The sequence below is a fragment of the Plecotus auritus genome, assembly GCF_963455305.1.
Source record: "Plecotus auritus genome assembly, chromosome: X".
NCBI lineage: Eukaryota > Metazoa > Chordata > Mammalia > Chiroptera > Vespertilionidae > Plecotus > Plecotus auritus.
Window position 1 is genome coordinate 130,650,561 of NC_137784.1, and position 24,834 is coordinate 130,675,394.

At 50.6% G+C, this 24,834-nt stretch overlaps 4 protein-coding genes across 4 annotated transcripts; 1 reads left to right on the plus strand and 3 right to left on the minus strand.

Annotated features, from left to right (window-relative positions):
• Positions 1-2,315: 2,315 nt before the first annotated feature.
• LOC308240290 (melanoma-associated antigen 10-like) lies at positions 2,316-2,930 on the plus strand (the record flags this gene model as incomplete). Its single annotated transcript, XM_080653181.1, has 1 exon — positions 2,316-2,930. The coding sequence occupies one exon, from the start codon at positions 2,316-2,318 to the stop codon at positions 2,928-2,930; it is 615 nt and encodes a 204-aa protein (XP_080509307.1).
• A 9,132-nt stretch (positions 2,931-12,062) lies between these two features.
• Positions 12,063-14,307, minus strand: LOC308240292 (protein EOLA1-like; the record flags this gene model as incomplete). Its single annotated transcript, XM_080653182.1, has 3 exons — positions 12,063-12,318; positions 13,083-13,341; positions 14,265-14,307. 3 exons carry the CDS (start codon positions 14,305-14,307, stop codon positions 12,063-12,065), a joined length of 558 nt encoding a protein of 185 aa, XP_080509308.1.
• An 890-nt stretch (positions 14,308-15,197) lies between these two features.
• LOC308240293 (melanoma-associated antigen 10-like) lies at positions 15,198-16,316 on the minus strand (the record flags this gene model as incomplete). Its single annotated transcript, XM_080653183.1, has 1 exon — positions 15,198-16,316. The coding sequence occupies one exon, from the start codon at positions 16,314-16,316 to the stop codon at positions 15,198-15,200; it is 1,119 nt and encodes a 372-aa protein (XP_080509309.1).
• A 6,616-nt stretch (positions 16,317-22,932) lies between these two features.
• LOC308240294 (heat shock transcription factor, X-linked member 3-like) lies at positions 22,933-24,131 on the minus strand (the record flags this gene model as incomplete). Its single annotated transcript, XM_080653184.1, has 2 exons — positions 22,933-23,244; positions 23,640-24,131. 2 exons carry the CDS (start codon positions 24,129-24,131, stop codon positions 22,933-22,935), a joined length of 804 nt encoding a protein of 267 aa, XP_080509310.1.
• Between the last annotated feature and the right edge of the window lie 703 nt (positions 24,132-24,834).

Here is a 24,834-nt window from a genome sequence, read left to right on the forward strand (position 1 = left end):
ATAGGGACTAGCTGGCATAAGTTCTGGTGGCACAACTGGGTCACTCGGGCATGATAGTCAATGTGGTGTGTCCTCAAGTCCACCTTGGAGGTCTCAGAGAGATGGTGGACATGGCCTGCAGTATTCATTCTCCGTTCAGCAGAAGGGAAAGTTCCCAGGCACTCCACGAGTGAACATGAGTAGCTTGGACAGGAAGGAGGATACCACACTCCAGACAATGGGTGCCCTGAACACAATCTTTGCTGCTGTCATCCCGGGGAAAAGGCCTGGCATGGGTCTGCAGAGGTGGTTCCTCCTCACGTTTGTCTCAGAGCACTCAGGAACGACAGGGCCAGGGTCAGAGGGGATGGCTTCAGTTCATGAAAAGAGGAGCTGAGGCTGTGGAAGGGTCCTAATGGTCTGAGTGCTTTCTGTGGAAAACTGCAGCTATGTGCTCCCTGAGAAAACAAGAGAGCCCTCAGCATCAGGGAGTGTCCTGTCCTCAGCATCCAGATTCCCCGGGCAGTGTACCTGGGTGTGACATGCTCTCGCTTTCCACATGCCTGCTCCTCATGAGCATGCTCATTTAGGACAGTTATTCAGGGTGAAATCGGGTCAGCTGGATTCAGATCCAGGCCTAGCCAGGAAGAAAGGCAAGTACCTTGAGGCCAGACAAAGGGAACTCTGTACCTGGAACAGACAGGCCCAGGCCCTGGTGTCAGTTGTGTGGGAACTGGGCAGGGGTAGGGGCAGATGGAGCACCTGTTCACTTTTGTCTCAGATCTCTCGGGAAGGTGAGGACTCTGCTGTGAGACCACACGTCGGGTCATCCCCTTGGTCCACATTTTGTCAACAGAGAGGAGTCCCAGATCCTGCCAGGAATCAAGGTGAGCACTGAGGGGAACCAGAACACATGGGAACCCAGACCTACCCTGACTCTTCTGTCAGCAGTGAGAAAACTCAGAATAGTGCTTGGGTTAGTTCGGCTTACTTCCTACTCCTGTATCTAAGGGAGGTGAAGCCTAAGTCTGAGCAGATTGGGCTCAGTCAGCAGAGAGAGTTGTCTGAAACCCTGCAGTGTGCTATGGTGAGAAATGATCAGAGGCTTATCCCAGGATAGATGGACCCAAATCTTCAGTCACCCCTTCTTGATCCTCTGGGAGAGGGACCACATATGGGGACCCCTCAGTTTCTTCACTGAAGTGTCAGGTGTGTGTGGTCTTGTTCTGGGTTAGCCTCTGGCCAGCAGAAGGCAGTGAAGTGCCAGACCCTGACAGGACAAAGGTGAAGGTCCTACTTGTGCAATGAGGAACCTTCCACCCACAACAGAGGGGACCCCACAGAGTTCTGCTAACACTCCTGTCAGCACTGGGGTCCCATTACAGTCCTTGCCATGTACATGTTGAGGTGGCACTTTGTTCCCTCTAGCAGAGCCAGCGGATTGGAAGAGGTGAAGGCCTTGGTCTACGCTACATATTCTCAGGTCACAGAGCAGCAGAAGGCCAGGAAGTGCTAGGAATTAAGGTGAGGTTCCAACAATGAATATGTCCCCACGGGCTCCCCCACCCATGTCAGAGGGGACCCCACACCCCACCATTGCCTGACACCTCCACACCCCACCATCAGTTACAGAACCCTGTGCTGTGCCTTCTATACCCTGAGCAGTCATGTCACTTCCAACTTCAGGTTCTTAGTGGGCAGGCTGGTCAGGAGTGAACCCCGTGAGGCCCATGTACACCCCTAAAGGAGAGACCTATAAGTCACCTTTGTCAGAGCGGCCTAGGGTGTGTTTCTCTGCTCATGCCTCTTACACTCCCCCTCTCCCCCAGGCCCGTGGGTCTAAATCGCCCATCTTCTGTCCACACTCGGTCACTGTCTCAGCACGAGTCATCATGCCTGGCCATCATATGAGTGAGCTCGGCAAGCTTGAGGAAGACCATTAGGACCCAAGGGAGATGCCCGACCTTGTGGCAGAGGAGCTGTTCTGGGCTATGCAGGAGGAGGAGGCTGAGGTCGAGGAGGAGGAGAAAGAGGAGGAGGAGGCGGAGGAGGAGGAGGAGGAGGAGGAGGAGGAGGCCGTGTCTCTCCTCTCCTCTCTGTCTTCCTCCCCCTCAGTCCTGTTTATAGACTGCCTAGAGGAGGTGTCTGCTGCTGAGACACCAAGTTTACCCCAGTGTGCTCAAGGTTCCTGCTCCTTCCCCCATGCATTGGTAGCCTTTCCATGGAGCCAATCTGAAGATGAGAGCTCCAACAGCCACGAGGATGAGGATCCAAACACTGAGGGAGGCCCTGAAGATGATGCCGATTCATTGCTCCAAAAAGCACTGCATTCAAAGATGTCGCAAATGGTGGAGTTCCTGCTCCTGAAGTATCGTGCAAAGGAGCCAACCACAAAGGCAGAAATGCTGAGTAGTGTCATCAAAGAGCACCATGTCCACTTCCCTGAGATCTTCAGTGCAGCCACTGAGGTCATGAAGCTGGTCTTTGGTATTGATGTGAAGCAAGTGGGCCCCAGTGCACACACCTATGTCCTGGCCACCTCCTTGGGGCTCACCTATCATGGGATAATGAGCGATGGGCATAGATTTCCTAACACTGGCCTCCTGGTCACACTTCTGTGGGTGATTGCTGCGGAGGGTGATTGTGCCCCTGAGGAGAAAGTCTGGGAAGCACTGAATGTTTTAGGGGTGCATGATGGGAAGGAGCACTGGATGTATGGGGACCCCAGGGAGCTCATCACTAAAATTTGGGTGCAGGAACAATACGTGGTGTACCGCCAGGTCCCCAATAGCGATCCTGCATGCTATGAGTTCCTGTGGGGTCCCAGGGCTCACGCTGAGACCACCACATCGAAAGCCCTCGAGTTTGTGCTCAGGATTAATGATGGGGATCCCTGTTCCCTCCCTTCCCTGCCTGAAGGACTTGAGTGTAATGAGAACCACTATGCCTGAGCCAGAGTTGCACCCAGGCACTTTTCAGGCCCATGTGTATTAACTTCATTTGCTCGGCATAAAGTGCGTTCCATTTTCAACTCTGTGTTTGAGGAGAAAGCACTAGTGAGGCCCAGGGAATGGTTTGGGCTCCTACGATGATGGAGAAATTTTTGCTTTATTACTTTGTGAATTTTTAAGGAAATTTTCTAATGTTCCTTTTCATAGAAGTTTTCATAAGCTTTTAGCATGTAAGTTTGTAAATGACATTGGTCACATGTATATTTGTACATGTCCAGCTTAAGAGTAAGAGATTTGCTACTGTGTAACGCAAATTGGGACACTTCCCATCCTCCTTTGTGATCCCAAACTAGATAACATGGCATGATAAGAGTATTTCCTTGGAAATGTGAAAGACTTCAGCAGTACAATCAATGGAGTTAAGAAGTAGAAAAATAAAAGCAAAAGGTTATTCATTTTTGCTTCTTATCTCTTCTCGTCTATCTTTCCATGAAACAACTTATCTGAGGATCCTTGGTACTGGCAAGAACGTGGAGGGATTTCATCTGAATAAAGATGACCCCTGCTCAGTGGTTCATTTAATCCCCAGATATTCACTGAGCCTATGTCCTCTGGAAGGCCCTGTGTTAGTAGTGGGGACACCAACATAAGCAGGGCACACCCACCCACAGGATGATAGTGTAGGAGCTGAAGTCATATAAGGAATGGGTTAGGTGTCCCCTAAATCCTACAGAACAAGTAACAGAACAGATGAGATGGTGGGCCTCCAGGGAACAGCACTCAACTGTGCATGGCCTGAGCCAAGGTATTTGGGAAACTGTGATTCTCTCTGTGGGGGTTGATTGTAAGGCAGCTGGGGGTGGCAGCGGCACATTGTGTGTCTTGGGTGTGAGAAGGAAGTTTCTTGACAAGTTCCTTTGGGATCATGAATAAACCAGAGGGAAATCTCCACCTGGTTAGGAAGGGTGGTTTCCTGCACGCAGTCTCAGTGCCATTGGATAGTATGATCACTAGGCATATTATACCCATCATCTGCACAGATTTCTACAGAAATACAGTTAATGGGCCATGAGTAACAATGGCCTGGGAGAGCCACAGCCTACAGCCTAATTGGGATTGAATGTCAATGATCTTGAGTGTGATCTGGCCAATCATTATCAAGGTGTTGATTTTGGGTGGGGGTGAAATGAATGAAAGCATTTGTTTGGATGAAAGAGCAGCTTGGACTGAGGGTAAGAGTTATTCCTAGATTCTCTTTCTAGCATATTTGTGTTGAGTCCAGCTGTGAAGGCCCCCCACATCTGAATTTCAGCAAACATCCATGAAGTGGGTACATCCTTTTTGGACAATTGGGTGTTGTATTCCTTACTGAACTGCACATCCTCTAATATGACCTTCATAACAAACAAGTAATCACAGTGCCAGAGGCCAGAGTGGAAGTATCTGGGATAAAAATGATATTAGAAATAGGTGCCATTCTTCACAGTTCTAATCTCCACCAGTCACTGTGTGTGGTACTTTACAAACACTCCACACTTTCCTGCATTCCCACAAGACAGGGTTTATCAGACCCACTTCCTTCACAAAGGAACAACCTGATACCCCTTGGGCAAGCTACTTTTCCCAGGATTACATGGCTAGTAAGTGGCATCGTGGAGTCTTGACCCCTTGCCCGAATTCATCAGGAGTCCATGATATTTCCTGCCTTCCTAGCCTGTGGCCCACCTTCTACCTCACAATTAATTTCTCCTCTCAGTATGAATGAACTCTTTCAGATGACAATTAGTAGAACCCTGGAGCCCAGGCAAGAGCAGGCCTAAGGAAGAAAGGTGACATTGAGAATCAAGCATAATTTGGGGATTGTCTGAGGTTTATTGATATCTGAGTCTTCCCGGTGCCAGGATTTGTGCCTCGTCCCAGCATTTTCCCTCATCCCAGCATTTTCCCTCATGACAACAACCTTCCCCTGGTCTTCCCTTGGGTGCCCTCCTGTCCATCCCTGGATCATGGTCTGCTGAATTGGTCATGACTGCTGCCTCCTTTTAAGGCTGCACAGAATCTCCTGCCCTCAACCTGACACACAGGTTCCCTACTCCCTTCAGAATTACTCTGCAATCCCTTACCTCACCCTCCATCCCATCTGAGAGCAATAGCCCTTTATTTATGTCCTATGAGGAGATAACTGTAAATACCAATATAGCTTATTAATTTTTATTTTATTGTTGACACTCTTACAAATATCTCCATTTTCCCTTCCTTAGGCCCTGTTCACACAGCACCTGACCTCCCCGCACCCTCTGGCCTCACCACATTGTCATCCGTGTCCATGATGTTCTTTGGCTAATCCCTTCAGTTAGTTTCATCCAGTCCCCCTCTCCCTCAGCCCCTCTGACAACTGTCAGTCTGTTCCATGTCTTCATGCCTGTATTTCTATTTTGTTTGTCAGATAATGTTGTTCATTGTATTCCACATATAAGTGAGATCATATAGTTTTTCTCTTTCTCTGATTGGCTTATTTCACTGAGTATAATAATCTCCAGGTCCATACATGCAGTCTCAAAAGGTAAGAATGCCTTCTCTTTTCCTGCCAGGTAGTATTCCATTATGTAAATACTAGAGGCCTGGTGCACAAAATTCGTGCACTCGCTCCCCATGGAGAGAAGGCCTAAGATGGCAGTCAGACATCCTAAGTGCTGCTGCAGAGGAGGGAGAGGCTCCCACCACCACTGCTATGCTCCCTTGGTGGGAGCGCACTGACCACCAGGGAGCAGCTCCTGGACTGAGCGTTTGCCCCTTGGTGGTCAGCGTGCATTATAGTGACTGGTTGTTTTACTTTTGGTCGATTTCCATATTAGCCTTTTGTTATATAGGATACCACTGTTTATTTTATCCACTCTTCTACTGATGGGCATTTGCACTGTTTCCTGCTCTTGGCTATCCTATATAATAAAAGCCTAATATGAAAATCCACTGAACTGCAGTACAACCAGTCGCTATGATGTGCACTGACCACCAGGGGGCAGACGCTCTACACAGGAGCTGCTCCCCCCTCCCCACTCCCGGGTGGTCAGTGGACTCCCACAGGGGAGGACTGCTCAACCAGAAGCCAGACTCACAGCTGGAGTGACATATCGGCAAAAATATTGCTACATGTGATGTCTGAGATTTTATGTCCTATGTTTTCTTCCAGGATTTTTATGGTTTCACGACTTACATTTAAGTTTTTTATTCATTTTGAATGAATTCTTATGAATAGTATAAGTTGGTGGTTTTGATTCATTTTTTCACATCCAAGTTTACCAACACCATTTACTATTGAAGAGACTGTCTTTACCCTATCGTATGCTGTTGCCTCTTTTGTCAAATATCAGTTCCCAATATAGGTGTGGGTTGATTCTTGGGCTCTCTGTTCTGTTCCATTGATCCATATACTTGCTCTTATATCAATACCAACTGTTTAGATTACAATGGCCTTGTAGCATAGCTTGATATCAGGTATTGTGATTCCTATAACTTTGTTCTTCTTTCTCAAAAGGTCCTGAACATGGTGCCTAATAAAGACTGTCTGACTGGTGGTCAGGGTACCGTCAGTTGAATTTCTGGGACCCAGCAGGCTTAGTTGAGGAAGGCCAGTTTCCTAATGGCTTTCTTCAACTCCACTGAAGTCAGCAGTAGGAATATTTCATCTTCAAAGGAAAAGATGAGCCTGATGTTCTAGATTCTTCGCCACAGTGGAAATTCGGTTGCTCTTGCTTCACAGAACATTAGCTAATGGTCCTACAGAAACCTTGGAATGCAAAGGTGCCTAGATCATAACAAATAAACACCCTCTCTCCACCAAATGCCAGACTGTGATTTCCAAAGTCCTCTCTCCAATTACCCTCCCATAAAATGGACAAGTCCCTTCAAATAACTAATCGGCAAAGGCATGAGCTAGCAAAGTGCACAAGGAAATCTTTTCAGCCTTTAAATAACTCCTTTAAGAAACAATTGTTTGGTAGGCAACCGAAGGGAGCTGGCTGTTTATCCAGAGACACTAAGAGCCCCCCACTCCCACCCCAAAACCACCAGCAGCTATCCTCTAGGGCATGTCCTCCAAGAATAAACTGACTTCATGAATGAATGCTTTGTAATCCTGTTTAGAGGCACAAAGACCATGGACTGAGCTTGAATCTAGACCAGCCATGGGCAAACTACAGCCCGCGGGGCGGATCCGGCCCATTTGTCTGTTCTATCCATCCCGCAGAGCCAAAAGTGCAGAGGGTTCTCTTGCTCTGCCCTCAGCTCCTTCACCAGCAGCAGTGTTAACATGGCAACTTCTGGAAACATGGCCGCAGCTCCTTCTTCTGAGTGGGCGGATTTACATCCGCCCATTCAGTAGAAAGAACAACCTCTCAATCTTCCAGAGGCTCTTTTTAATGCCTGTGGACGTGCCCCCTGACATTACCCTGAGAATGCATAGACACATTATCCTGGTGATGTAGGGAGACACGCCCCTGGAGAGCACAGTATCAGAGCATTAGCTAAAAAGGAGACCAACAACACTGTTCCCACTGAAGCTGATGTTTAAAAGACCAAAAACCTTTCAACCCAGTCTACATTGCCATCTACATCTACGTCCCAGGCATAATTTGGAAGTTGCACTAAAGAAAATGTTTAATTTATTGTTTACACATTTTGTTGTTTTCTATTTGTTTTAGTTTTAAATTATTTTATTATATTTAAGTTTAATTTGAAAGGCTTTTGTACCTTTCCTTTGTTAGGCAATTTTATTTTGCCTTTGCCATCTTCAATATAAGGTATGTTATTGTGCTATGATTCCTCCATTTCTTGAAGTTTCAAATTATAATAATTAGTGTTTACATTCTTCTTGTTAAAATGTTTGAAATGAAGAAAACTATTGAAATAAAAAAAAAAGACCGTACCCTTTTATGTAATGATGTTTACTTTGAATTTATATTAGTTCACACAAACACTCCATCTGTGCTTTTGTTCCGGCCCTCTGGTCCAGTTTAAGAACCCATTGTGGCCCTCGATTAAAAAGTTTGTCCACCCCGATCTAGACCTAGGTGCTCCATTAAAGATACAGTCCTTAGGCTTGGGGGGATTCTGTTCCTAAATGCCTTTGCTCTCCACTTTTAGAGACAAAGGATCAAATCCCAGAGAGCACAAATTATACCACTTAGTGCAAGAAATGGGACCATGGACTCATAGGACAAGGACACAGACTCACTACCAAGGAAAATTACAACTTGTTTAGGTAACCCTGACTGAAGGAAGCAGATATGAAAATAATCATAACTATGTACTTGAACATAGATGAGAGTCTGGGTGTGGGATGGGACAAAAGTCAAATTCAAGTCATCTTCACCATAGAGGAGAGGATACTACAGTGGTTTTTGTGATCCATGTTCTCTAGCTGTTTTGGGTAACTTTGATCTTAATACTCTGAAGAGCGAGATAGAAGAGTACCATGGGAAGGTACCACTATTTGTGCTCCCACCTGTACAGGAGTGTGGAGAGCGGCTACAGCGTTTGGACAGGTTCAAGCCTCGGACTAATGAGAGGATATGATCCTCTCATGGCAAACCTACGTGCAAGTCCCAGAACAATTATAGCCAAAGGCTATAGTTGTAAGCTTGACCTTATGGTCTGAACCTGTTGTCCCATGTGGCTTAATAGAGTTCAGGTGCATATACTTGAATAGATTTGAAACCGAGGACAACATTGCAAACATCTTGACCAAACCCTTACTTTGCCTAGTGGAAACTGGCTATTAAATAAAGACTCGGCTTGCAGGCCGTGACACTGACTCTCTAATCATAGGGCAGCATCCCACCTAGCCCTGGCATTATTCTCCTGTGTGTCTTTTCTAATCCTTCACCACCATCCCTCAGGTTCACCCATGGCTATGCTGGTTCAGCACACAGGAGCACAACCCTACTCTAGGGACAACTTGACCCGGGGTAATAAAGCAGGACTCTTAGTTTCAGTTCATCTGAGCAGAATCCACCAGCCAGCAAGTGCGCCTGGAAGAGATCAAAGCAGCATCCTTGTGGAGGGTGCATTGGACAGGGGGGTATCTACTGAGATGGGGCCAACCACCATTTTCTTGGAGGTACAGTCCCCCAGGGGCCCATCTGTCCCAGGCAGTGTTGGTGGTGGCCAAGCTAGGATTAACTAAGGCCTTGCCCTTGAGCAATCAAAGAGGCCATCAACAGACCTGACCCCACTATAGGGATGAAAGCAGGGATAGGATCATGTCCTTTCAACACATCCAGTGAACTAGCAACAAGAAACAATCTCCCTGGCAGCAGATGAGAGTTCTTTCTGGGAACCTGAACCTGGTTTTTCTGTACTGTTTGGAATGAGAGAACCTGGGGCTCCTAGTACATCCACTCCCCCACACTTGGCAAGGGCCCACACTCCAGAGCAGCTGTGAACCACCTTTGTGTAATCACATGACTTAAGCAGCTGGTTGCCCCAAGGCTGAGACCCTAGAATGTTGAGGGCAGTATATAATGGGCATCCCTGCTGTGACCCCACTGTTCAGTGATAGGATTAGAGTTAATGTAGAGCATCTCCATGCCGAGTCTGTGTAACCAGGAGATGCACGGAGCCAAGCTGGTCCTATCACAGGTGTTGGAGAGACATGGGTACCAAGCTTGGAGCCGAGACAACACACAATCAGAGGACTCAAGCGAAGGTGCTGTCAAAGTGGAAGGAAACAATAATCTTCTGGGACTGTCCTTCCCAAGAAAGCTTTGGGGGATAATGGAGGATGACGCCTTCACGTCTGTGCACTGGAATGATGCCAGAGACACCGGGATCATTGAGAAAGATCTTTTCCAATGTGAGGTTCTTTGACAAAGGGGCAAGGAGCAAATATTTGAATCTGACAGCATGAAGACTTTTATCCATCTGCTTGGTGAATCTGATTCAGCAAAATACGCCCAGGTGACTCACCAGTTTCCTCTTCAGCGAACAGGATGATGGTAAAGTAGAAAGTCCTCCCATGTCCCACATTCTCTGTTACTCAAACACCTTCCTAGTAGACCCAGAAGAATGATATACTGGAAGGGTTTCATTTCAGGGGATAACTCTTTTTCACATGAGACAGTATTTTTCCAAAGATGGGAAAGTATAGATTTCTATATAAAACTATAGCCCCCTTAGAGATAACCTGCAGGGATGACTAAAGATTCTGAGAGGCCACTTAAGTTCAAATAGGCATATTTTCTCCCAGAATGACTGAATTAATTTTGCTTCAGGTGTACAGAAACAGCAATTTCCAGAAAGACAAGACTTGGCTCATTGAGAACATCAAGACCAAAGGAAACCAGATGACTCATAATTGGCCAGATACCCCCTCAACCCCTCCCCAGAGAAACAAGAGGCTGCCCCCTACCAGACACTTGGCAAGAATTCAGCATTAAAAAGGCACTGAAGAAGTCGAGTAAAAGGCCCAGAGGAAATCACGCAATCCTTGGGGACCCAGTGCCACCCACATATTCAAGTTCTCGGTTCTGTGACACAAGAGCAGTGCCATTGAGGACCGATGTGCAAATGAGGCAGGTGGCCCAAGTGGGGAGGGCGTATCTGGGAATGGCATGCTTGTTCCCCTGGCTACTGCCTGAACCAATGGCATAGGGGCTCTGGCCCCTAGCCCCCTAAATCACACATTATATGATTTGATGATGTATTTGTACAACACCTGTTTTTCATATGATAATGGCTGTCCTTTCAGTCATGATCCAACCCAAGGAACCTGAAGGACTAGGAGGAGAGGGAGGACTCCTTATATGGCAATTGTTCACTCTGTGACCAGTTCAAGTGCAACGCAGACCCATAATATTACAGGCTTTGTAACCACAAATCCATTTCTGCTTTAATAAACAAAGGCAAAACTACATGGTACAAAATAAACAATCCAATGAGAATTGTGAGTCCATGTTCTTCTGTTTCCATGCCACACACCTCATCAGATGATCCTGAGGAGGCTGGAAATCCTGCCCCAGAAAGTTGTTCATCCCTGTTGTCCTCTTTTATTTTCACCCACTCAGCCAAGGATCTGGCTAGGGGGTCCTGAGGTAAGCCCAGGAAGACCTGGTCCCCTGAGCCTTGCCTACTGGACAGGAGACAGAACTTCCAGGCTCCTGACTTTGGGGGAATCACCTTACATTAGTCATGCATCCTGAAACAGGAGGCTCTTTACTCATGGGTCCCCCTATGATGCCAGAAAGTTTCTGATCAGCATCTGAGTGTCTCTAGCCCAAGTTCCAGGGTCCTTCCTGGGAGGACCACCTAGAACCCAGGCCACCCCATCTGCTAAGTGGTGTACGACAGAGCCAGTCTGGCTAAGAAGATGGGCCATTCCAGGAGACACCTGGGAGAAAGCCCATCATCCTCACAGCTAACAACCATTAGCAACCCTGCTAGAAGGGACCCAAATAAATTAAAGATTGCCCACACAGGAAGACAAAAACTCTACCCATCACTTTTCCATCAGAGCTGTATTTCAGATCCGTCCTTGGGTCACGAGGTAGCTATGTGACATGTGTAACACAAGCTCTCATAAGCCAAGGGACACTTTTAAAGCAGACCAGTCACTTGCCAGGAGAGTCAGGTGCTTTCTTTCAAAGTCTGATGTCCCTTTCATCATGAATGAGGCCATGCCTGGCTGGTCACCCTCCAGCAATCATTCAGTGCCAGCTCCCAGACCTCCCACAAGGATCCCTGGGTGCTGCTGAAGTGTTCTGTTAGTTTGACCAGAACAAAGGACGGGAGGCCCAAACAATAACCAGTTCTCCTAACACATTTTTCTCTGTAAAACCTAGGAATGAGCAGGACCAAAAAGAGTGATAGCACCAAGATATTTCCTGGCAGCTTTCCCTTTTCCCTAAAGTCAGACAGAGTCCTTGAGACAGGCAATGTGCCCAGAGAGGCATCTCTCGAGGACAGTGGCCTACATCTGGGCACAGAAATCTGTTTACGTGAACAGAAGATGGTGGGTAGTGCTCTCCACGGCGGCGCCAATTCAGTTCTACATCCGCGGCATGATGGCCCCTTGATGGTCATGATTCAGCTGGATTCTCGGTAACCTTCCTGTGGAATCCTCCTGCCCCTAGGGGATCAGGTGCTGTGGGATGCCACCTGGAAGATAGCCTTTCCCCCTCTCCTGGGTATGCGCTCCAGTAACCACCTGGGGTTTGAAAGTGCAGTCAGGTATGTCTGCTTCAGGTTGGTCAGTACAGCCTGCTTTTCCAGTTCCACAACCTCCTCAGGAGCCATGTTTTCTGGGCACTGCAGAGTTGCCCCAATGTCAGGGAGCCCCCTGCACCACGAGAGAAGCACTGAGATGTTTTCCCTTCCATAAACCAAAGGCTTCCTGTGAGAGGAAACAGTTCTTCAAAGTTACGCCCACGAGAGGCTAAGCTGATTTCACCAAAGGGATACGGAGTGAGCTGGGTCCCTCTGACTGAGCACTTCCGATGTGTCAAACTCTGTTCAGGGAATTCTGTGTGAGGCCAGGGGAGAGAAGGAAAAGAAGAGGACAGAGCCTGGTCCAATAACGGGCAGGTCCCAGCCTGACTGCTGTGGGCAGCTTGCACAGGGGAACCCACAGGCAATCAGGTCCCAAGCTCTTCACCAGGAGAAAGGAGCTGGTGTGGGACCTCAACCACTGAGGGGTGAGCGAAAGGGCCCCGGATGCCATGGGCAGTGGGGGTGGGGCAGGTGTGTGAAGTCAGGCAGACAGCCTGAGTCTGGAGGCCACCTGACATTCTCTGTGTGCTGTGCAGCTTCCCCTGGTCTGTCACGCGCACACTCACGTGTGCACACACATAAACACGCATGCGTGCACACAGGCAACACCACATGCAGACTTGGACCTGTCCCCTGCGTCTCAGGTCACCAATAGGAACTGAGGCCCAGTGTGGACAGAAGGGTTCTCCCAGGTCGTAGCAACTTGGCCCACGGAACCCCAGCCTGGGCCCCTTGCTGCCCCTTTGAAGGTGTGCTGCTTACAGAAACCACAGCCCCACCACCACAGGTTTAAAAGAAAACAAGCCCCAAACTCCTGAGCAAGGTCCTGGGGGTACTCTTGGAGGGGTGTGATCTGTGCTCAGGGTGTCACGCCTTGCCAGCGATCACTTCTCACCCATACTTCTTCCTTCCCTAAGCAGGGCCTGAATCTGCCTGGGGTTCCACCCCAGCCTCTCCAGCAGCAGCTCCCGCCAGAGGGCATCTTCCCAGTCCCTGTGAGCAATGTGGGTAGTGATGGTAGATTTCCCCTGGCTGCTCACTAGGGTTGCCAATGAGTCTCGAGTCTTGACCGCATTTAAGACAAAGCCTGCATAAGGCTGCTGGAAGGAGAGGCAGGAGAACTCCATCTCCCCAGAGATCCGTGGGCCTCATGTGGCCTGGGGAAACCCACAAGTGTGAATGTCAATAAGCATCATGCATCAGCCCTCCGTGTTCATGGTCTGTGGGCTGACCTCTCCCCAATATCCCCTGGGGCCCTGGAACCCCACTGACAGGGATGGTGGGAGAGCAGGGAGTGTTGACTCCTTCTTCCTATCCCCAAGCAGTCAGCGGCCAGGCCCTATGGAAAGGGCTGGCGATGCAGATGCCTCGTCCATCAGATGGAGTCTTTGGGGGGCTCAAGGAAGAAGGTGGAGACAGCTAAGGAGAGGCACTCAGCACAGGATGTGGTCAGTTCCACAAAGGAGGTCACTGAGGCCAGGGGAGCACAGAGGAGGGAGAAAGGGCGTGTTGGCTTCACACCGGGTGAGTGGGTTCTAGTCCTCTCCCAGCGCAGACCCTCCTGGGCTTTGCTTCTTCTCCCCACCCCCACCCACCCCAGCACAGTCAGCTCCCTCCTCTTTTCCCCCCAAGGCACTGCAGGCCCCCAAGCACCCCGGTCCCTCTTCCAGGGCTGCACATCCTTGGGATGCAACCTCAGCTGGGCCCTGGGACACCACCGTGTGAGCTCAGATCATCCTGCCAGGGGTCTCCCTCGGGCCCCTTTGGGAGCCACCCTCCTCCATCCCCTGGCTGCACCACTGCTATCTGCCGTCAGCAGGCACTCCTGGCCCCCACTGCAGCCTAGAGAAAGGAATAACAGGAGCAGGAAGAATTGGCACCAGTACCCACACACCAACCCCATGCCATGGGCATGACCCACAAATCCTAGAATTCAATCCTCAAATAACAGTGGTGGGGCAGTGCCACTGTCACCCCAGTCTACAGTTGAGAAGGTGGCACAGAGGAATGAATAGACGGCCCACGATCATGGGGGACCTGACTTCATCACCCACTGTCCTTGCCTTTTACCTGGGGAAGGGGGTCCTAGTACCTGGCGGAGCTTGGATTCCATGGGGCTGAGTACCTGGCCCGTACTGTAATAGGACAGTCACAACCAGTGGCTACACATCACCATCATCGGGCCTGAGCCTCAGTACTGCACTCCACATGAGCAACCCCCCACTCTGGCTGACTCTCCCCTCCTGTCTTAAAGCACATAAACCTCACTTCAGCTTTTATGTCCTCGTGTGTATGGAAACATACCCACTCTCAAAGACAAGGCCCAGGGGACCAAAGCTGCCTGTGTTCACTCCCTTCCCAAGCCAGCGTCCTTCCAGTCCCGGTGCGCAGCTCCTCTGCTCTGCATCCCCTCCCTTTCTCTGGCTGGGTTGCCTTTCCTGGTGAGGACAGAGGCTCAATGAATGTTTAGGGTGCACATGAAGCAGTGAGAAGAGTCTTTTTACTGTTTATTTTTCTACATTCTTGAATAAGCTAAGAAAATCCAGGTAATATATTTTATTTTTACAGAACGACAGACTAAAAATGATGCAAGAATTCAAAAATTAACTATTTTATCTCTGTTTTACAGGTATGCTCTTTCACATTAAAAAAAAAAAAACAAAAAAAACGCCCATTCCAAGTCCATGTTATCTGGTTACAGAGTACAAATAAAATGAAGGATTCCCAATTTGTTTTACAAAATAGCAAAGCTCTTTGTCTTAAGTTAAATAACAATAAACGTGTGACCTGTGTCATTTGTAAACTTAGATTCTAAAGCTAATAAACATTCTACTTAAAGTAACATTTTAAAATACCAAAAATAAAAGAAGATACATTTCTAAGTCACCACAATGGAACGAGACACACAGATGTTATTCACTATAATCCCCTAGTCTGGCCCTCCACTGCTTGGATCATTGACTTCCCTCTTAAAACACAAAGTAACGAAATCTGCCTTGGACTTCACTGAGGGCAGAAGAAGCTACCGGACATGGCAGAAGAACTTGCACTGGCCATGGCAGTAGTAACATCTGTGGTGCTAATTCTGGCCTGGGCTCTCTGTTCCTCCTCTCTCAAAGCCTCCTCATACCAGTCTGGGAAGGATCTGGGGTCACTCCCATTGATCTGGGCCAAAAACTCCAGGACTTTCAACTTGGTGGTCTCAGCGTGGGCCCTGGGCCCCCACAGGAACTCGTACCGTGCCGGTTGGCTGTTGCGCACCTGCCGGTACTCCAGGTACTGTTCCTGCACCCAAACTTTGGTGAGGAGCTCCCTGGGCTCCCCATAGATGCAATGCTCCATCCCAGCATGCACCCCCATGGCATTCAGTGCTTCCCATACCTTCTCTTCGGGGACACAACCATCCTCCGAGAAGATTATACTAAGGATGAGTATCAGAAGGCCAGTCTTGGGCATACTGTGCTCATTGCTCACCATCCCATCATAGGTGAGGCCCAGGCTGGTGACTAGGACATAGGTGTGGCTGGTTGGGTCCACTTCCTTCACATCAATGCCATAAACCAGCTGCATGCACTCAGAGGCCTCGCTGAAGATTACAGCAAAGTGGTCCTGGTGCTCTCTGATGATGCTACTCAGCATTTCTACCCTTGTGGTCAGCTCCGTTGTGCGACACTTCAGGAGCAGAAACCCCACCAGATCAGCTACCTTATCATCAATCACGTCTATGGGCAAGGACTCCATGTCTGGCAGGGCCCAGGAGGTACAAGGACCCTCCTCTTCTTGGCTGCTGGACTGGCTCAATGGAGCAGCAGCGGCAAAGGCAGTAGGGGGGGCACAGGCACTTGGAGAGCTCTGGAGAGGACTCAGTGTCCCAGCAGCAGCATGAACCTCCTCCTCTTTCTTCTCCTCCTCCTCCTCCTCCTCCTCCTGCTCCTCCTCCTCCTCCTCCTCCTCCGGGGTGCTTGGGGTACTTGAAAGCAGAGGGTAGAAAGTGGAAGAGGAGGAGGAGGAGAAAGAGGAAGGAAAAGAGGAGGAGCAGGTGGAGGAGGAGGAGGAAGAAACCTCTTCCACAGTCTCGGGAATCTCAAGCGTGTAGCGTCTTCGCTTTGGAGCTCGAGGCATGATGACTCTTGTCAGGCAGCCACAGGAGTGCGGGCAGGAGGTGGGCAATGAGAACTCACAGGCCTGGGGAGAGAGGAAGTGTAAGTGGCCTCAGCTGGGTACACCCTTGTCCGCTTTGACAAAGCAGAGCTACAGGTCTCCCCTTTAGGGGTGCTCTTGGGCCTCACTGGGGTCTCTCCTCCTGGGTGGCCTGTCCCCTAAGATCCTGAATGAGGAAGTCAGATGGTTTTTCAGGGTACAGTCGTCATAGGCCAGGGTTCTGTGGCTGGCAGTGGGGTGGGGTCGGGTGCTGTAGGGGTATTCCTATATTCTGGCATGGGGGAGAACCTGGAGACACATTCTAGGTGAGGGCAGGCACCTCACCTAGACTGCTGGCACGACCTGGACGTCCTCTGCTCTGTGACATTTGTTTTGTGCCTCAGACCAAGGCCTTTATGCCCTGGTTCCTGGAGCCCCTGTAACAGGAAACGAGGAAACACCTCAGCGTGCAGGTGGCATGCACAGCCATGGGCCTCCAGTGCTGACAAGAGGGAGGCCAGGATTCTGTGAGTTCCCCACTGTTCTGGGCTGGATGGTCTCCTGCGTCCTCACTCAGGGTCCTCACCTTTCCCCTGGCATGGCCTGTGAACCTCCCCTCTGCTGGCCCTGAGGCAAAAATCTCAGAACAAGGCTACACACCCCTGAGACTGAACAGAAGAAAGTGAGGGGAGTGAACCTCCCCACATCTGACCACACCGGCCCAGGACATCCCACGGGATACAGTATGACCTGGCCAAACTCTGTGGGGGCTATCTGCCCTGGGACGGGGAGTCCCCTCAGTCCTAACGTTGACATCTCACAGGGTCTTGGACAACTTCCTGTGTTGACCTGAGGCCACTTTCCTTCAGACTCAAAAGCTCACATTCCTGAGTCACTGGTGGAGGACGTGAGGGACACCACCGCTAGCCACCACGTTCCACTTTCTCTCATGGCGGACAGAAGTGGCAAAGTAAGGCTGAGATTCGACCTGTTGTGATGTGAGTTTTTCCCTCAGTCCTCAGCTGAAGCTTGAAAGGAGACAGCAAGACTCAGGAGCAGGGGAGGAGCATTAGGGTTCCTGATGTCTTTCCTCAGATTCTTCACGTTAAAAGAAGTCAGGGCCCGGGCCACCTCCCCCCTCCTCCTTTGCTGACCTGCACGTGGCCCCCTCAGTCCAGCTCTCTCACCTGCCTGAGGCCCACCACCACCCCAGCCAAAATCAGAGTGCTCTCTGTTGGACAGCCCTGCCTGGGGTCTCTCGGAGCTGAAAGTGGAAGTGGGGTGAATGTCCGTGAGGCCCACATTTGTTCTGGAGGAGAATTCCCCCTCCTTCCTCCCTCATGGTCAATAGCTTGGCCACTTGCAGTGCCTGAGTGTCCTGGCTCTGCTGTCCATATACCACACCCTTTGTGTAAGGCCCCACCTCTTTCAGATTCCTGAGAGCAAAGGGAGTGGGAGGATCCATGGGAAAGCGATCCCAGAAACCCCAGGGCTGAGGGCAGGTGAGCGTTTCTGAGGGGTCCCCACTGGGGTGGGATCCAAGGTTCCCTCAGTCCTCCCTTAGGATCCTCCCCTGACTCTGGCAGATGCTGGCCCCACCCACTGCTGATGTGAGTTCCTGCTCTTTATACCCAAGCCCCACACAGTCAGGCCCCGATGCACGCATAAGAAAATGCCACCTATGATCATCCTCCCGTGAGGCCTGCCTATGGACTTTGGAAGGTCCTGGGCCCACCCCCTGCCGCTCTCCAGTACTGCTCCCGATCCTGACCCTGTTGTGCAACTCAGCACACGCTGTGTGGTCATCCACCCAGCGGGATCCCAGCACTGTCTCTGGTCTAGCTTCCAGGGTCCCTCCGTCCTCCATCAGGGTCCTCACCATGACTCTGGCAGGTCCTTGGTGCACTATCTACCTACATGGGGTCCCACTCCCTCTACCAAACCCCTAGAGCAGTGGTTATCAACCTTTCTAATGCCACGACCCTTTAGTACAGTTCCTCATGTTGTGGTGACCCCCAACCATAAAATTATTTTTGTTGCTACTTCATAACTGTAATTTTGCTACTGTTATGAATCGTCATGTAAATATCTGTGTTTTCTGATGGTCTTAGGCGACCCTGCTAGTAGTTCTCAAACTGTGGGTTGCGACCATCAGAAAACACAGATATTTACATGACGATTCATAACAGTAGCAAAATTAGTTATGAAGTAGCAACGAAAATAATTTTATGGTTGGGGGTCACCACAACATGAGGAACTGTACTAAAGGGTCGTGGCATTAGAAAGGTTGAGAACCACTGCCCTAGAGTCTCTGAGACCAGGACTGACTCCGGTCTAGATTTCAGGGTCCTTGGCGCACAATCTGCCAGTATTGGGTCCTACTCCCTCTACCAAACCCCCAGACTCTCTGAGACCAGGACTGACTCTGGTCTAGATTCCAGGGTCCTTGGTGCACTGTCTGCCTCTATGGGGTCCTACTCCCTCTAACAAACCCCTATACTCTCTGAGACCAGGATTGACTCTGGTCTAGATTCCACAATCCCTCCGTTCTCCATCAGGGTCCTCACCTTGACTCTGGCAAATCCTTGGCACACCATCTACCTACATGGGGTCCCACTCCCTCTACCAAACCCCTAGAGTCTCTGAGACCAGGACTGACTCTGGTCTAGATTCCACAATCCCTCCGTTCTCCATCAGGGTCCTCACCTTGACTCTGGCAGGTCCTTGGCCCACCAAGTGCCTATATTGGGTCCCACTCACTCTACGAAACCCCCCAAGTATCTGAAACCTGGACTTTCTATAATCTAGCTGCTAGGGTCCTTGGCGCACCAACTGCCTATGTGGGGTCCTACACTCTCTACTGAACACACAGAGTCTCTGAGACTAGGACTGACTCTGCTCTAGAGTCCAGGGTACTTGGCCCACCATCTGCCTAATTGGTTTCCTACTCCCTCTACTGAACAAAGAGTCTCTGAGACCAGGACTGACTCTGGTCTAGAATCCAGGCTCCTTGGCACACCATCTGCCTGTATGGGGTCCTCATCCCTATACCCCACTCCAGAGTCTCAGCACAGGACTGACACTGGTCTAGCTTCCAAGATCCTTGATGCACCATCTGCCTATATGGGGTACTATACCATCTACGGAACCCCTAGAGTCTCTGACACCAGGACTGACTCTGGTCTAGAGTCCAGGGTCCTTGGTGCACCATCTGCCTATATGGGGTCCTTACACCCTCTTCTGAAACCCCAGAGTCTCCGAGACCAGAACTGACTCTGGTCTAGCTTCCAGGGTCCTTGGTGCACCATCTGCCTATATGGGGTGCTACTCCTTCTACTGAACCCCCAGAGTCTCTGAGACCAGGATTGACTGTGGTCTAGATTCCAGGGTCCTTGGCGCACCATCTGCCTCTATGGGGTTCCACTTGCTCTACCCAAGCCCCCAGCGTCTCTGGGACCTGGACTGACTCTGGTCTAGCTTCCAGGGTCCCACCCCCTCTACCAAACCCCCAGTGTCTCTGAGACCTGGATGGAAACACAGAAGGGAGATAATGGCGGGTGTCGTCATTCTCACCGGGCCCCCCCACATCTGTTCTCCAGTTCCTGGCCCCACACTGTGCTGACCTGGGGTCATCATTCTTACAGCAAACCCCCTCCCAACCCCCAGAGACTCTCAGACCCGCATGCGGAAGTGAGATAATGTCCCGTGTGTCCACCTCCCCTGGGTTCTGCCTGGTTGGCTCTGTGGTGGGGTCTCGGGTCCTTCCATCCCCCTCAGCGAGCTGACCTTGACTCTAGGAAGCTCTGCCCACCATGCTGACCAGAGGCCCTGCTCTTTGTCACCGTCCCCGCCTCAGAGCCCGCTGTGCGAGTCAGGACACACTGTGTGTGGCCACCCGCGTGGTGGACAGCAGGGGTGGACTTCTGCGGGCTTCCCTCTGCGGTGGGACCCACCCAGGTCCTCACCTGGATTCTGGCAGGGCCTGGGCCCGCCTCCTGCCCAGGTGAGGTCCGCCTCCGCCCCGAAGGCCGGGGTTCTCGGAGCCCAGGGTAAGGGTCACAGAGGCTGCTGTGTGTGGGCGTTCACGCCCTGCGAGCTCCCGGGCGGGGATGGCCCTGCTCTAGGTCCCAGGGTCCCTGGTTCCATCCCCCTCTGTGAGACCCGGGTGGAGGTGGACGGAAGGACACGCTGCCTAGGGTGCTCCTCCCAAGAAGCCCGCCCCCAGATGGATCTGGAGGGCCCTGGGCCCGCCTCGGCCATGTTGCGGTACCACTGCGCCTCTCACCAAACCACCAGAGTCGCCCAGACCTGGCTGCGCCAACCTCGACCCGCCTCGTGTGGTCACCCCCCACCCCGCTCGCCCCGCCCAGGGTGCTCCAAAGACGGAAACCGTTGTTCGAGGCCCCGGGGTCCCTCCGCCCTCCTTGGGCACCCTCACCTTGACTGGGCCAGGCCCCGGGCCCGCCTCTGTGGATGTGAGCTTGCTCGGGCTCTCCCCCGGGCATCCCAGGGTCTCAGAGACCAGGATGTGGCGGCGGAAGTGAGGAACTGGGCTCTGGCAGGGGTCTCTGAGACCCGGAAGAGGCGTGTGTGGTCACCCTCACCAAAGCCCTTCCATGCTGAGTCTGTGGTGGGGCAGGGGCTCCCACCCCCCCCCCCCCCCCCCCGGTACTCACCGTGACCCTAGGCAGTGCTTCTGCCCCGCCCTCCGCTAACCAGAGGCCCTGCTCTGGATCTCTGTCCCCAGTCTAAGGCCCTGTTGTGGCAGTCAGGGTGGAACCGAACAAAAACGGAGGTTCTGCTGTCTGCCCCAAGGACAGCCAAAGGCCTTAGGCAGGTGCTGTTGAAAACGCAAGGATTTATTCATGAGTTACATGACCTGGGCAGTGCTGGGCTCCTGTCTCAAAGACCAATCTCCTCTTCCTACCTAAGCCCGCCTTTTTTTTTTTTTTTTTTAATCTTTATTGCCAAAAGTGTTAGGGAGCTCCCCCGATTTCCCCATTGACCCCTTCCAGCCGGCACCAGCCCCCTGCCCCAGGCCTCCATTCACTACACGGTTGTCTGTGGCCCTGGGTTATGCACACAAGTTCTTTCGTTAGTCTCTTCCTACCCACCCCCCGCCTTCCCTCTGAGATTTGACAGTCTGTTCCATGCTCCTATGTCTAGGGATCTATTTTGTTCATCAGTTTAGTTTGCTCTTTAGATGCCACATGTGAGTGAGATCACGTGATACTTGTCTTTCTGGCTTATTTCGGCTACATAGTATTCTCTGGGTCCCTCCATCCTGTCTCAAAGGGTAACAGATTTCCGTGCTCAGAGGTAGGAGACTATCCTCCTGAGATGCCTCTCTGGGCTCATTGACTGTCTCAAGGACTCTGACCTTCAGGGAAACGGGAAAGCTGGCCGGAAATAACATGGTTTTATCAATCTTTTTGCTTCTGCTCATTTCAGGGCTGTGCAAAGAGAAATGTTTTAGAAGTGGTTAGTGCTCGGGAAATCCTTTACACATTTTCGCTCTCTCTCTCTCTCTCTGTTCAAACTCAGAAAACGCTTCAGTAGCACCCAGGGATCCTTGTGGGAGGTCTGGGAGCGGGCACTGAATGATTGCCTGAGGGTGACCAGCCAGGCATGGCCTCATTCACAGTGAAGGGGACATCAGACTTTGAAAGAAAGCACCTGTCTCCCCTAGCAAGTGACTTGTCTGTTGTAAAAGTGTCCCTTGGCTTATGAGGTCTTGTGTTACACATGTCACATAGCTACCTCGTGACCCAAGGACAGATGTGAAATACAGCTCTGATGTAAAAAGTGATGGGTAGAGTTTTTGTTTTCCTGTGTGAGAAATCTTTAATTTATTTGGGTCCCTTCTAGCAGGGTTGCTAATGGTTGTTAGCTGTTTGGATGATGGCCTTTCTCCCAGGTGTCACCTGGAATGGCCATCTTCTGATCCAGACTGGCTCTGTCGTACACCACTTAGCAGATGGGGTGGCCTGAATTCTAGGTGGGCCTCCCAGGAAGGCCCCTGGAACTTGGGCTAGAGACACTCAGATGCTGATCAGAACCTTCCTGGCATCATAGGGGGACCCGTGAGTAAAGACCCTCCTGTTTCAGGATGCATGACTAATGTAAGGTGATTCCACCAAGGTCAGGAGTCAGGTAGTTCTGTCTCCTGTCCAGTAGGCAAGGCTCAGGGGACCAGGTCTTCCTGGGCTTGCCTCAGGACCCCCTAGCCAGATCCTTGGCTGAGTGGGTGAAAATGAAAGAGGACAGCAGGGATGAATATCTTTCTGGGGCCAGGATTTCTAGCCTCCTCAGGATCATCTGACACGGTGTGTGGCATGGAAACAGAAGAACATGGGCTCACAATTCTCATTGGATTGTTTATTTTGTACCATGTAGTTTTGCCTTTCTTTATTAAAGCAGAAATGGGTTTGTGGTTATAAAGCTTGTGATATTATGGGCCTGCAATTGTCCTTGAACTGCTCACTGAGTGAACACTTGCCCTCACGCTCCTCCTCCTCGGCCTGGTCAGGGTCCTCGGGTGGAGCCATGTCTGAAAGACCAGCTATCAGAATGGAATAACAGATGTTGTGCAAAGACATCACCGAACGTTGTAGTGGTTCATTTGGGGGGTGGGGGGCAGATCCCCTGTGCCATCGGTTCTGGTAGTAGCCATAGGCACAAACATGACATTACCAGAAGTGTCCTCCACACTTGAACCACTGGTTGCACTTGGACACTGGACCTCCCTGGCACTGCTCAGGGGCTGTGGAATGGAGAACTCCAATGCCTGGGTGGCACTGGGTCCCCAATCATTCCTGGCTGTCTCCTGAGCCTTTTGTTCAGCTTCTTTGTTGCTGTCCTCGTGGTGTATTCTTGGGGAGTGTCTTGTGGCGGCCATATTCTTTTTTGTCTTTGGAGGGGTGGCATTGAACCTGGACAAATGCGAGTCACCTAGTTTCCTTGTGCCTTAATATTCTCCAGGAGCCAAGGCTTGCCTCTCTGGAAATTGCGATTTCTGTAGATCTGAAACAAAATTAATTAAATTAGTCAATTGTGGGGAAAATATATCTATTTGACATTAACTGGCCTCTCAGAGTCTTTACTCATCCCTGCAGGTTGTCTCTGAGGGAGCCATAGTTTCAAATGAAAATCTGTACTTTCTCATCTTCTGATAAACACTGTATATCATGTGAAAAAGGGTTAGACCCTGAAATGAAGCCCTTTCAGTATATCGTTCTTCTGGGTCCACTAGGAAGATGTTTGAGTAACAGGGAACATGGGAAATGGGAGGTCTTTCTACTTTACCATTATCTTGTCTCCTGGAGAGCAAACTGCAGAGTTGCCTTGGGGTATTTTGCTAAAACCATGGAGGTTCAGCAAGCGGATGAAACTCTTCAGGCTGTTCGATTCAAAGATGTGCTCCTCACCCCTTCGGCAGAGAATCTCCCTCTGGAAAAGATTTTCCTCGATGATCACGGTGTCTCCGTCGTCATTCCAGCGCACAGACCTGAAGGCGTCGTCCTCCACTATCCTCCAAAGCTTTCTTGGGAAGGACGGCCCAAGAAGAATGTTGTTTCCTTCCACATTGGCGGCGCTTTGGTTTGGGTCCTGTGGTTGTGGGTTGTCTTGCGGGCTTGGATCTTGGCTCTGTTCTTGGCCCCTGTGCCTCTCCAAAGCCTCCCTGGGACCCACATGTGGATCTGGGGATGTATCATATTGGACTATTATTGGTGGTTGTCCATCCTCTGATGGGGCCATCTTGGCTTCGTGCATCTCATGGTTACTCTGACTAGCCATGTTGATGCTCTACATCAACAAGCATTTGGTACCCTGGATCCTAACACTTCAAAAGTGGGGTCAGAAATGCCTTTGGTCACAGCAGCAATGCCCTATATATACTGTCGTCAAAATTCTAGAGTCTCGGTCGTGGGGCAAACAGCTGCTTAAGTCATGTCATGTCACAAAAGTGACTTATGGCTGCTCTGGAGTGAGGGCCCTGGCCAAGTGTGGGGGAGGGGACATCTTTAGAGCCCCCATCTTCTCTCTTTTCAAATAGTACAGAAAAATAGGAGTCAGGTTAATAGAAAAGGTGCTCATATGCTGCCAGGAAGACTGTTTCTTGTTGCCAGTTCACTGGATGTGTTGAGAGGTCGAGATCCTATCTCCACCCCCATCCCTACAGGGGGGGGTGGCAGTTGATGGCATCTTTATTGCTCAAGGGCAAGGCCCTGGTTAGTCCCAGCTTGGGCTACCACCAAGATATCATGGGTCAGATGGGCCCCTGGGGGACTGTACCTCCCAGAAATTGGTGGTTGGCCCAGTCTCAGTATGTAGCCCCACTCTTCAATGCACCCCTCACAAGATTCCTGCTTTGGTCTCTTCCAGCTCTACCTGCTGTTTTGTGGGTCCTGATCCAATGAGCCCAAAAGAGAGTCCTATTTTCTTACTCTTTCTTAGAGTTCCTAGAGAAGGGTTGTGCTCCAGCACAGGTGAGAACATT